Source organism: Cnephaeus nilssonii (genome assembly GCF_951640355.1).
Source record: "Cnephaeus nilssonii genome assembly, chromosome: 17".
NCBI classification, from domain to species: Eukaryota; Metazoa; Chordata; class Mammalia; order Chiroptera; family Vespertilionidae; genus Cnephaeus; species Cnephaeus nilssonii.
This window is the reverse complement of record NC_137088.1, coordinates 50,225,937-50,239,253: the sequence shown is the minus strand read 5'-3', so window position 1 is coordinate 50,239,253 and position 13,317 is coordinate 50,225,937. Positions and strand designations below refer to the sequence as shown.

At 45.3% G+C, this 13,317-nt stretch overlaps 1 protein-coding gene across 2 annotated transcripts in view; it reads right to left on the bottom strand.

Moving 5' to 3' along the window:
- SYNPR (synaptoporin) overlaps positions 1-13,317 on the bottom strand; it is a gene marked incomplete at both ends in the record, with an annotated part of 279,199 nt that overhangs the window by 137,541 nt on the left and 128,341 nt on the right. The window contains one exon of one of the 2 annotated variants that reach the window (XM_079795735.1): positions 3,599-3,622. The exons of the other annotated variant lie outside the window; for it this stretch is intronic. Within the exon in view, the coding sequence (XP_079651861.1) occupies positions 3,599-3,622 (24 nt within the window). Of the gene's footprint in view, positions 1-3,598; positions 3,623-13,317 lie in introns of those variants that run through there. 2 annotated transcript variants of the gene reach the window in all.

The window sequence follows — 13,317 nt, the reverse complement described above, 5'->3', positions numbered from 1 at the left end:
CTCTGGATTTCCACTTGGCCACGCTGCTCAGCACACTCACCCGCAGCAATGCTCATACTTTAACTACCCAGGTGCTGTCGGTGCTTTGCACTAGTCCACCTGAAGTGCACCTGAGCCCTTCCAGCTAGTCCAATAGTGAAAGGAAATCAGGCTGGGGCAGGAGGTTGTGGCGGCGGGGGGGGGGGGGGGGGGGGGGGGTGGCGGGGGGGTGGTGGCATAAGGAAGGTGAGAATTCTACAAAGCACTCCGCAAATATATCAATTCAGTTGCAACTGCTTTTTATATTTTGCATCAGTGACAAACCAGATCCCTTGAGATATTGATATTTCTAAGTTATGGTCACCTCTTTATTTTTACTCTATGTTCAACACATTGAAAGTTAAAGAGATGAATTTCTTTTCATCAATTGAAAAAGCTACCTTAATTTAGCCACTTCTGCATACATCTCTCCCCAGGCTGGCTCCCTTTGGTCATTGCCACATCTTTGTAGCTGCAAAGTTGAGTGGAGATAAAACACACATTCTCCAGTTTCAAACATATAATTAGCTTGGTGTCACAAAAGCAGCCTGAGAAGAAGTGGGGTATGTAGTGTCAGCAGGGAGAAAAACTAACGAAGATCTGCTGTGTTACTGTAAGGCCCTGATATCATCCCAACCTAGGCATTGGTTGTAGATTGTAGACCAGTGGTTCTCAACCTTTCTAATGCCGCGACCCTTTAATACAGTTCCTCGTGTTGTGGTGACCCCCAACCATAAAATTATTTTCGTTGCTACCTCATAATTGTAATTTTGCTATTGTTAATGAATCATAATGTAAATATCTGTGTTTTCTGATGGTCTTAGGCGACCCTGCTAGCGGTTCTCAACCTGTGGGTCGTGATGTACACGAACTGACACCCTGACAGAGGGCAGAGAGAAACACATGGCTGGGAAGGAGCCTGCCTGGTTGAGTGTCACTGTCATCACTACATTGTCTCAAGCATACATACTACATACTTGCCGTAGGCCTCCACTGTCTCACCTGTAAACTGGGAGGTAATGTTACTACCCTCGTGGAATGGTTGTGAAGATGGGAGGAAATAAGCCATGTAAATGCTGAGCACAGTGCCAGGCACATAGAAGGTACTTACTCAATGAACACGTGTCACTGTTGCCATCTTCATTTTGCTAAAAATAATCAATAATCTCATTATGAAATAAAAGTTCCTTTTATTATTCCCCCCACCTTGGCACAGAATTTTATTCCTTGAACCAGATTACTGCAGTGTTTTGGCTATGACGTTCTGGACTTTTCCCAAGTGATGCTTTTAAAGGCAGCTGTGCACACTCACCCTAAGTCAATCTAAAGGTCCAGACCTTTTTCAGATACAAATGCCCCATTGTCCTTCCTGTGTCACTGGGTCTGAACACACTGGGAGCACTAACACTTTTGTGAGCTGGCGACCTGTTCACCCACAGGATGTCATCCTCACATCTTCATTAATTTATGTTACTGAACAGCCTCTGGTGATCATAAACTCCCTCACGACTCAACATAACCTGTTACAATAGCCGTGAAAGGAGAGTGATGACAAAAACATTAAGGGATGTTGGGGAGAAAGAGGAATGCTTACTGCTGTTGAGTTTACTCTGCAGTCATTGCCAACAGCCAAACAGTAAAGTTTCATTTGTTTTTCCAACAAACTCTCTGCTAAGGAACTCTTTGTTCCGGGAGGGTTTATGGCATTGAAAGCTGTTATAGGAGCACTAGAAGCCTGGTGCACAAAATTTGTGCACAGGTGGGGTCACTAGGCCTGGCCAGTGATCAGGGCTGATCAGGGCCTTCCAGCTGCCAGACGGAGCCTTCCTTCCCTGGTTACTGGCTGCCAGCCACTGGCCAGTGCCTTCCTTCATTCCACGCTGCCCCCTGGTGTTCAGTGCACATCATAGCGAGCGTTCAAACTCCCGGTAGGTCGAACTCCCAAGGGGACACTTTGCATATTAGGCTTTTATATATATATATGCTTATTGTGACACAGAATGAGGCAACATAATAAGTTCCTGTGGGTTTGGAGGATTTGTCTATTTTTGAGGCTGAACTAGATTAATCAAAATTCAGAACTCTGTTTGTCAGAATGAAGAGTTTCATTCCAGCGTGCAAAGAATGTGTGAAGGGCGGGATGCCTGAAAGCAAGCAGACACAGGATCATGGGAGCATTGGGAAGCTCATTACTGTCTCTAGGAGCTGCCCTTAGCCCGCCTTGGGATCTGAAGAATTGTTATTCCGGGAAAGATTCCATGCCCGAGAGGTCTAGACATGCGTGATGTTCCCAACTTTCAAAATCTCTGAAAAATACAGTCATTTCTCCTCTTACTTCTCATCAACGATGCCTTTAACTCCCATTATAAATAAATATATGATATGTAGGGTGTCCCAAAAAATATATACACACTTTGAATAATTATTAATTCCAATGTTTCTTTCTTTTCAGATTTAACCCATTGGAATTAATAATTATTTAAAGTATGCATTCATTTTTTAGGACACCCTGTATATTCTTTAGTTCATTTCATGAAAAAGATTATGCAGATTTGTTGATTGTGTGACAAAAGAAAGAAGATATTAAAGCAAATATCAGTTTTTTTTCCATTAGAGCAATTACTTAATCATCATCTTTGTCTAGGATAATTATATTAATAGACTGTCTCCCAGACTTCTGAATTAACAACAAAGAATTCAGACCCTCTCAATACTGTCTAGAAAAGAAGCACTAGCAGTTAACCAGGTAATGCACTTAAAAATCATCACTAGCAGTGGTGGCTCGATAGTCATTTTGCACTGTTTTGAATTTAATCACAGCAACTTTTCTCCTCGTCAGCTTCCGATTCAGAAACACGAGAGCCAGGGCTGGGTATCTGACAGATGGTGACACAAATGAAACGAAAGGCAGAGGAGAAGTGGCAGCCACTGGAGACACTGGGGATCGCATCCCTTCACGGAATGCTAGCGATTGACTTGAATGATCTCAATACTGCTCATAAATTCCTATCTTTTAAAGGTGCATGCACCCAGTCTCAGAGAAGACCCATTCGTTCACCCTGCCGTGGGAGAGGGCCTCCTGAGATCAGCACACCCCTGTCGGCACAGCACACAGTATTTGGCACTACCTATGGAGTTTAAGAAATTCCTGCTCTGACACCGACGAAGAAACTTTAATGGAAACAGTAAGCAGGTTGTAGCACAATGAACATGCTCGGGATGTTAAACTCTCCAAAGGGAGTGGGGGAGAACGACATTACGTTTTTATACAGCCCAAATATAAGTTTGCTTAGTTTCCTTACTATGTTAAAAGAAAACCGTCACATCCTCCAACAACTAAGGTAGGCATCACACTATCGCAGCACAGCCTCTCCAGTTTACACAGAGGCATACAAGGAAGCAAAGTGAACAAAAAAGACGTTATCACCAAAGATTTGAAAATGCTATTGGAAAGAAAAGTGACTGTTCAGCCCAAATGTATCTGTCTCACACACACACACACACACACATACACACACACACACACACACACACACACATATGCACACACAGCTGTAAATCAAAAGAGATAAGAACTTACCGGAGCAAATATCACCATACACATTTACAAAAGAATTGATAATCCAACTTCCCTCTCCTGAAAGAAAATAGAGGCTGTCTCATACTAAAAATAAAGCTTCTCCGTCCACAGCACCAGCCACTTGTCCCTCTTTTTTTATGAAGCAGAGGAGGGGAACAGGAAAATCAATGAGGAGGGAAAGTGAGATGCTATACCAATCAGGTAGCAGCTTCTGTCTTATTTGCAGAGAGATGGCAAAACGGTCATATTATTAGACAGTGACAACCACAGGCGAAGTACAGCAACCTGATACCTCCCTCTGGGGAGGCTGCCTGCTTGTGGGGAGGAGGTTGCCCTCCGTCCGGGGGAGCGCCCACCCTGGGCTCTGCTCACCACGGCTGCTCGGCGCAGAGGCTGCATGTGAAGACAGCCCACCTCCCCGTTTCTCTGGGAGCCCCTTCCTCCCTCAAACAGGCGCTGAAAAACAAACTGGGAAAGAAGAGAGAGCTGGGGTTCTGTGTGCTGGATGTGCGAGTGGGAAGTGGTGGTTTTATAAAATCCTTAGGAATCGATTTGCATAGATTAGGTCAATGTTTATATGTTTGTTTTTTTAAAAACTGCCCTTGTTTTTATGGAGATGCCTGGGTGTTATGCCTGGCCCCCATTCGGGAAATGTGTACACCCCATGCATAACCTGGTTAGGGGGATGGTAAGGAAGAGGGGCTGTGGGGGCTGTGGCAACTGTGGGAGGAACAGGTCACAACTGGGTTGCTCGTTCCTTGCAGGAGCGTCACTGAGAGCCTTCTCCTGCACAGTCGGAAACGGAACCGGTTTCTAGGTGCGAGGTGCCCCGGCTCTGCTGCAAATGGGCCTCCTCAGGAAGGAGCTGAGCTCGACTCACTCAAGGGGTTGACATCTGGCACCCGAGCAACCTGGTTTGAGTGACTGACACTGAATTCATGCAGAGGCTGCGTAAGGCTCCGCGCCCTCCTCACACTGGCTTCCTGAGGGCAAGCCCTCACCCTGTGCCACAGCCAAGGAGGGAGAATGCTGTGCGCCTCTTCTCCCCGGGGTCCCCCCTCCAAGACCTCACCGCGTACAGGAACAGCACTGGGTGGGCTCAGGCGTGTCTGTTTTGTCTCCTAGGCAGTTGGTGATGGCCCAGCTGAAAGCTCACGTTGGCTGGCCATGGTTTTTTGTTTGTGGTTATTAATTCAGCATCGGCCCTGAGTCTGTTTTGGGGACCCTCTCTGTCTCTAACATACACACACATACACCACCACCACCACCACCCAATCATTATTATCACCATCTCCCTTTCTTCCTTTTCCCTTTTGTCCCTCTCTCTCCACACACATAGCAACCGCTCAGTGGAGGTGAAGGGGAGGGGATGAGTCAGACCACCTGGGGTCTAACCTGGCTCTTCACTTACTAGCCATGGGACTTGGAACGTCCCTGAAGGTCTCTGAGCCATAGTTTGTCCTCTGTGAAATGGGCGTACTAACACCTCATAGAGCTGCCGGTGGGGAGGCGTGGGGAACAAAAGAAAGATGACTAAGGCAGCGCTTTCAAAGCCACAGTAGGCACATGCACCCGGGCTCCCTCCTCAGCTGCCTTCCTCCTGCTCCTGTTTATCCTCCTCCTCTTCTTCCTCTTGCTCCTCCTGCTCCCTCTTTTCCTCCCCCTTCCTCCCCCACCCCCCCTGTGATCTGCTTGTTCCTTATACACAACCCTTCAGGGTACTTATGGGAGCTTTATACTCTTCATATACACACACACCTGCTGATTGAAAATTCACTGCATTTCAAGGAGAGCAGTTACTCAAGGAAGTAAATTAAGCAACTGAACAAGCACAGTTCAAGCAGGGGGAAAGGCTTAGAGCCACCAGGCGTTGCCAGCACTCAGGAAGCACTTGCTGAATAAATACGCGAAGGACTGGCTGAGGCCACGCTCGGGCGCAGGGCTGATGAGGAGCAGAGTCGAGGCAGAGTCAGAGGTGCTGTCCCAGCCACGCACCCCCAGGGGGCCGTATTAATAGTTTCTCCAGGGCGGAGAGTGACTCATGCTCGTCAGCCTTGGATACTCAGAGCTCCATTTCAAGTAAAAGAAAAAAAGTTATGTCTTCCACATAATAACAGGGAACATTCCTGAACCTGTGCTCCGTGCAGGTGCTGGGCTAGGTGTGTTTATGTGTCAGTAAGTGAATTACCTTAGGTGGGCCTCACAATATTAGGAAGAGTTGCTATTTTTACTCCAGTTTACCCAGGAGGAAACCAAGGCCCAAAGAGTGCAGCAACTTACCCAAAGGTACATGGTCGATAATTGGTAAAACCAAGACGTGAACTTAGATGGATGCCAGGCTCCAGGATGCGGCCCACTCCGCTCCAGATGTCACATGATGGTACTTACACTGGCATGTATCCAGCCTCCAGGGCACGAGTAATCCACCAAGGGATACACAGAGGCTGCCATAACCCGACAGCTTTCCCCACTGCTTGGATTCACACACAGAGACGGGAACCCCTGGATCGACCGAGGGTTTACCAGGCCCACAAGGCCCATGCCTGGGCTCTACTGCATTTCTATGGACTTGGACACATTATTGAACCCCCTGAAGGTAGGGGGTGTGAGGTTCAGTCTTGGGATGTCAAGCAGTCTGCTCAGGGACCCTGAGGACATCCCTTAATTTGTCCTTGACTCAGTTTCTCCCATGTTTAAATTGAAGGGTTTCCACCGAATGATCTCTAACGGACATTTTGGATCAACTTTGACTAAATAAGGTTCTAAGATTAGTTCAATTCTAATCTGCTGGTTGGATTAGCTTTCCCTGCCTCACATTTCATTCCAGATACAGTGTTAACATCTCTACGTCTCCTGCAATCACCCCACTCATGTCATCTCCCACCTACACCCTGAATTTACCCCAACAGGTCTCCCTGCATTTACCCTTATTCCTAGAAGTCATTTCCCATATATTATCCGAATTGAGCTGGTTAAAGTATAAATTAGACCATATCACTTATCTGAGAAATACATTTCAATAGCTGTCCAGTAGGTTTAAAGTAAAACTCAAACTCTTTACCATGCCTTCAAAGCCTGACCTCACCTGACTCCTATCTACCGCTTTGTTTTTATCTAATTCCAACTTTCTCCCTCCTACTCTTCAGCCACATGGGCCGTTTGTGCCTTTGCACTTGCTTTCCCTTCCGCCCAAAACTGTTTCCTCTGATCTTTGCCTGCTGTCTCTTCCTTTGTCATTGAATTCTCAGTGCTACTGTCTGCTCTTCCCAGACCACCTAACCAGATAAAAACCCTTTCTCTGTCCCGTTACTGTTACTCCCTTTCACATTGCCCTGTGTTTAGTTGTTATTGATGGTGGTGGTGCTGTGTGTGTGTGATGTGGGGTTTTTGTACTTCTCATTGCCTGATATGTTCTTGCTTATTCACTTGTTTATTTAATTATTGCTTATCTTCCTTCACTGGGAGATAACCTCTCGGAAAGTAGGAATTTTGTTTGTTTTGCACATCACCAAATCTTTAGTGTTTAAGACTACTTGGCACACAGTAGATGCTTAATCACATCTCACGAATGAATGAATAAATCAACAGAAAACAAATTAGGCTTCAAACAAAGGCAAAAAACCTAAGTGTATCACAGGAACTTAGCCTTGAAATGCAGGGCAGGTGAACAAGGGTGATTGATTCATTCATATTAATGGACAGAGACTATTTTCACTTCCTTATTTGGGGGATGTCCTTGAAATGCTGCATCATATTGATTTAAGTGGAGGACATGTCAAAGATAGTGGGGAGCTCCTGTTGTAGATCGTACTGACCAAATACTGTACAGGAGTTTGGGTTCCTAGGGTCCACTTCCCTGGGGCCCACAAAGAGCAGCTGATCCTTGGACACTTGACTGTACATTTGTCATTACAGAGCAAATGGTCTTGTCAGCTAGCCACTTAGACTGTCTGACCTTCCAATTTATCAGACAGCTCAGAAAGGTGGCTACCACTCTCTAACATGCTAGTGGAACTGACAAAAATAAAGCAATAATATGCCATTATTTGATGGTTCTTGTTTGAAGAAATGATATAACCTTGAACCTTAAAAATAGCATTTGTCCATTATTAGATTATTAAAAATAGAAGTACAGTGTTTTCTAAATTGAGTATTTATAGAGGTTCAGTAGATTAGAATAATCTATGAGTCTCTGCAAACCTCATTAGCAATGCTAATGTCCAGTATGGTCAGATCTTCAACTCTGACCTTTCAACTGAGCATGGCCTTCAGACAACTTCAAATGAGGTTTTTTTTTCCTCTGTAGTACAAAGCTCATCTCCCCTTGAACACACCTCCTCCTGTAAATGCCATAGTTCCTTTCCCTTACAGCTTCTGTTCCTAAACATGTGGCTTCTCACGAGGGGTCCTTTCAGGCCTGCCTGCTCAGGGGCTGAACAGTGGGAGGCCCAGCTTTCTAAGCATTTGGCAAAGACTGAGAGGAAAATTCCAGTGCCCTGAGATCTCTCCATTGCTGTGGGGGAAGGGAAGTTTTGAAGACAAGAAGATTACTCTGGCCACACTAATAAATGACCAATGGAGTTAGCTAAGGTTCTTCCATTTTGCTGCAAAAACAATTTCAACTCTTTCAAGCTCTAGCAATGAGAGCACTTATATCCAATCCACTCAGGCACAAGCTGCATCTGTAACGGTGCTTTCCTGCTCTGGCTGGGCTCAGCTCTTAGCAGGGCGAAAATGCAATTTAGTTTGATTTGGGTGGGTAGGAGATATTGAGTCAGGGCAGAACTTTCGAGACCTCTTGTTTTCTATTTCACTCATAGGGGAAATACGTCTTTTTCCAACTCTGTCTCTTTTTCTTTTCAAATACATTGCACTACCTCTTGGTGCTTTACTTAAATCCTGCCCCCTTTCATCTGTCCCTCTTTATACTCCCTCCATTATCCAGGTTGGAATGTGCCAGCTCTTTCCTACCTAACCGTCCAACAGGTGGACTTGAGTTCCACCTTGTCCTTTGCTACTTATGTAGTCTTGTCACACTCACGTGCCCTCACCTATAGAACTGGGTAGTTGGAAAGTAATGATTGCTAAATACACAGCAAACATTGACGAATAACAGTAACAGTGATCATTCTAATCTTGATAGCGATGCTCTTCACCAGCTCATGTTTGCTTTACAGAGATAAAAAGTGGCTCTTTCATTTCTCCTTTAGAGGGAAGAGTCTCTTGTGTCTTGGAAAAGAAAGAAAACCCCACATCCTATTCAGAAAGATTTAGTAGTTTTTCCCACTGGAATATGAGGGAGTATAGAAAAGACCAAACTGAGGCATCTGACTGAAAGCAAATATTTGTTGAAAGTGGTTTTGAGTGTTGGCATTTCTGAATATTCATAGTTCACTGGTCGATGGACTCAGAGCAGGTCTGTGAGAAGTTGCTTCTTGCTGACACCTGATGGAGGGCAGTTGACAGGCTCCTGGGGTCTACCCAGGACCCCCTGGGCCTCAGGCAACAGCTGATTAACCTTCTGCTTTCATATCTGCTCTAAATAAATACTGCAAACAACAGAGGACTGAGTGCCTTTAGAATCTCCCTCAGTATCCCAGAAAGACTTTGACTCTGGAAGGAAGGGCGCTTGGGTTTTCTATATCACAGCAAAAGCCTACTCAGGGCTCATGTTCTCAACAAGGAAGAGCAGTTCTCAAATCCATGAGAACTTTGTTACTATCCTACATGAAAAGCCAATTGTTCATGAGCCTTAATTTCAGTTTAGTAATTGTTTAGGGAGTGTGTGCTGTATGCCAGGCACATGCTAACTTCTGTGGATACCGCAGAGAAAGAGATAAACATGGTCCCTGTCCAAAAGGAACTTAGGATGCTTCTGATTTATTTGCACAAGTCAGAAACATGCTAGCACCTGCTGTATAAATAATGCTCATTATATATTTGTTGAATTATTGGATGAAGTAAACATGTGAACATGTTGTAGCCTCACAATTTTTAAAATGTAAAGTAGAACCATCCTATCTAATAAAGAGGGAATATGCTAATTGACCATCATGCTCTCACAAAGATAGTGGCACACACAGCCAATAGGAGAAAATATGCTAATTGACTGCCACGCCCTCAAAGATGGCGGTGCCCAGTCCCCTCAGCCCCGCCAGGGCGCCTGCCTCTGGAGTCCCCCAGTCCCAACCCCCCAGCCATCCAGGGCTGGCCAGAGGCACAGGCAAGCCTTGGATAGCGGCTGCCCAGCCAATGTCCAAGGTGCAAGCAAGCCTCAGATGGCGGCTGCCCAGCTGCCCAGGGCTGCCCGAGACTCAGGTAACCAAGGCCGACTGAGGTTTGCACTGCCGGCAGTGGTAGCAGCAGAGGTGTGATGGGGGCGTTGCCTTCCCCTGATCGCTGGGTCGCCTCCTGCCCCTGAGGGTTCCTGGACTGTGAAAGGGGCAGGCCAGACTGAGAGACCCCCCCTCCAGTGCATGAATTTTCATGCACTGGGCCTCTAATAAAACAAATATTTGGGTAAAATTCTTATACATATATGTACTAGAGTACACATGGCACATTCAAATGACCAAATCATCTCAGGTCCTAATCTAATTAAAAATGATCTTTACTATCCTAGCATTTAAGCTGAGCACCAGGAATTCCATGGAAATGCTCCTTGGCACAAAAAGGAGATGGTGCTTGGGCCGCATACCATCTCTGCTCCATCCTACTCCCCACCACTGTTTTTTGTCCTATATTCCATGCTTCTGTGCCAGGTTTCACTTGAACAGAAAGTTTTAAGTCTTAAATGAAAAGGAATGGCAAACCACTGATCTAACAGACGAATGTGGCAATTGCCATTTTCTGCAGAGGATCTTCCTGTTACCAATAACGGTGCTAATATTTTTTCCTGGGTATTATTACTAGCCTAAGCTCTGTTGATGCATTATCTCATTTGATTAATATTCAACCCAATCATCTAGAATCTATTGTTACATTCATTTTACAAGTGAGGAAGCTAAGCTATTGTGTGGTTCAGTAAGTTGCCCAAATTTGCACAGCTAAAAAGAAAGAGAGCTGGGTTTTGAACCAGGTTGTCAGATGCAAAAGTCCACTCTGTAAGGCTCCATATTGCCAGCCTTGCTACTGTGTGCAAGTCTCGCATTTACCAGGTAAGCAACTGGACGTGGCCTTGGACTGACCTTATAGTTACTGGAAAGCAAAAGACATGTGTATTTCAACCGCGTAATTTTTGGTGATTACATCTGCTGTTCTGGTGTAGGGAGTTAAAAGTGGTCCTACCGTAAGCTTCTGAGCAGTAGAATCATTCTTCCTGCTATTTTGCACAGTACCCAAAGTTGCTTTGCATGTAGTAAGTACTAAATAAGTCTTTGCTAAATAATTAAAGAAGAGAAAATAAATTACCTTTATTAAGCTCACTCACATTCATAATTCTAATAAGAAATAGCAAAGACACAGCTCTCTGTTTTCTACCTATCCTATCTAATAAAGAGGGACTATGCAAATTGACTATCATGCCGTGACAAAGATGGCAGCGCCCATAGCCACAAGATGGCAGCACCTAGTCCCCTCAGCCCTGCCAGAGTCCCACAGTCCTTTCAGCCCAGCCGGAGGGGCGGGGGGCGACAGGCACACAGTGTGGCTGGACCTGCCCTCAGCCCCCCAGCCACCCTGGGCCATCCCAAGGTGCAGGCAAGCCTCAGATGTTGGCTGCCCAGCCGCCCAGGGCCACCCGAGGCTCAGGTAACCACGGCCAGCTGACGCTTGTGCTGCCAGCAGTGGCAACAGCAGAGGTGTGATGGGGGCATCGCCCTCCCCTGATCGCTGGGTTGCCTCCTGCCCCTGAGGGCTCCTGGACTGTGAGAGGGGGCAAGCCAGGTTGAGGGACCCCCACCCCCTCCAGTGCATGGAGTCTCTTTATAATAGAGAGAGTTCTATCAGCAAGTAGATGGCTTATAAGTTGGCTGTTTCTGACACATGTCTTTCTTAAAGACTGGTGTGAAATTGGAGATGAATAGTTGTTATTATGATTAAGGATGAAGACTTTATGTCAGAAAGAATCCATAAGGTCTATTTTTACATGAATCTTGTTAGTGCTGTAATGAGAGGGAGAAAAGGAAAACATAGAGACCATTTTCAACAACCTAGTACACAGAAATGAACAGTAAATTAGACCAAGAGCTGTGTGACTTTTTCATTGATCATTTCCCCATGAAGGGCCCTGTCATATCGAACTATAGATACTGCGTGACTCTGTTAGCCTTTCTAAACTTCCGTTTTTTCACCAGTAAAATGGGAATGATAATGCTGAGCTTTACAAATAACACACAGTTGCCTAGTGCGTATTGCAACAACACAAGTGACATTGCGTTCTCTCTCCCTGCTGATGCTCAAGGCAAGATAGGTTTAAGAATCAAATGCTCGCAAAATGGCTTTCTGGTTTGCCTTTTCTTCCTGGCAAATAGTGTTAAAAATCCTTCTGTTACACAAACATGCCTCCAAAACCCAGACCAAATTATGGCTCTTAATAAAACAGGACGTAGGTGGAAAAAAGGATGAAAGTCTGTTTCCTCCCATGTAGCTTACAAACTGTAGAATTTTTATAACGTTCGAGTGCTTTCATGGTGCTCCAAGGACTCTAGCCCTGGTCTATGTGGTTATGATTCCATCTGAAGGCATTCTGCCCACTGGGCTCCCAGCCCAGTCTCAGGAATGTGTATGGTTATGATGCTGTGCCCCGAGAGAATGGAGTGGGTCAAAAGGACCTGGGGCATTATTTTCATTCGAGGGCTTATGAAATCTTTGTAAAACCTCTCTCTTTTGCCTGAGTATGTCTTATGCCAGAGGCATCTCTGGATCCCTCTGATAAGGGATTTGGCCATTTGGCTTAAAGCAAACAAATCTTTGTTGGCCAATGAAATCCATTTAGCTAATCTATTTGGCCAATAAGTTCTCTATAGTTTTACTAACCAAAAAAATCCCTCCTACCTGTGGGATGCTTCCTGCATCCTTAATTTGCATTTTCCCCAAACCCTTGGATTCAGGGCTACAAGGAGAGATGCTGCAGCCTTGGCCATCTCACAGGGCAGCTGTGATGCCAACCAGAGACAGCTCCTGCGAAGGTACTTTGAGAAGTGAAATTTGCAATCTAAACAGAGTTCCTGTTGGTTTCTGTGCTCAGCGTCTCCCCCCACAAACATAACATAGAACTATTCTTCCTCGGATAGTTGGTTATTTATCACCGCAGGCCTGCTTAGAAGTTCAAAATGCCATGTGCACTCACACGGAGAGAAACCAGTTTTCCTGTTCAGCTGTGCATCTATTTTTAAAATAGAATCCTTTACCAGTGTCTTCCTTAAAATGTTAGTTCCTTCTTAAACCATCCCCAAGTTGTTAAATGATACGAATTAAGAGAGTGAATCTGAAGAACAGGACATTCTGATATTTGCAGAATGTCACTTATCTCAATGCCAAGAGCAACCCTTTTCCTCTCATCTCCATGGAAGTGTGGAGACAGGCACTCCCTATAAAAGGCCAAAACAAGACGTGAGTTGCAGTCTGAGGAGAGTGAGCCTTGGATTCTGTTTCGAGGGAAAAAGTCCACCCTTTGTTATGGCACCACAATCAATGTTCTGTGGATCAAAGCCACTTCCCAGTGTCAGTAAATCTGGCTGCAAATCCTGGGGATCAAAGCCACTTAGCAACATGCTTCT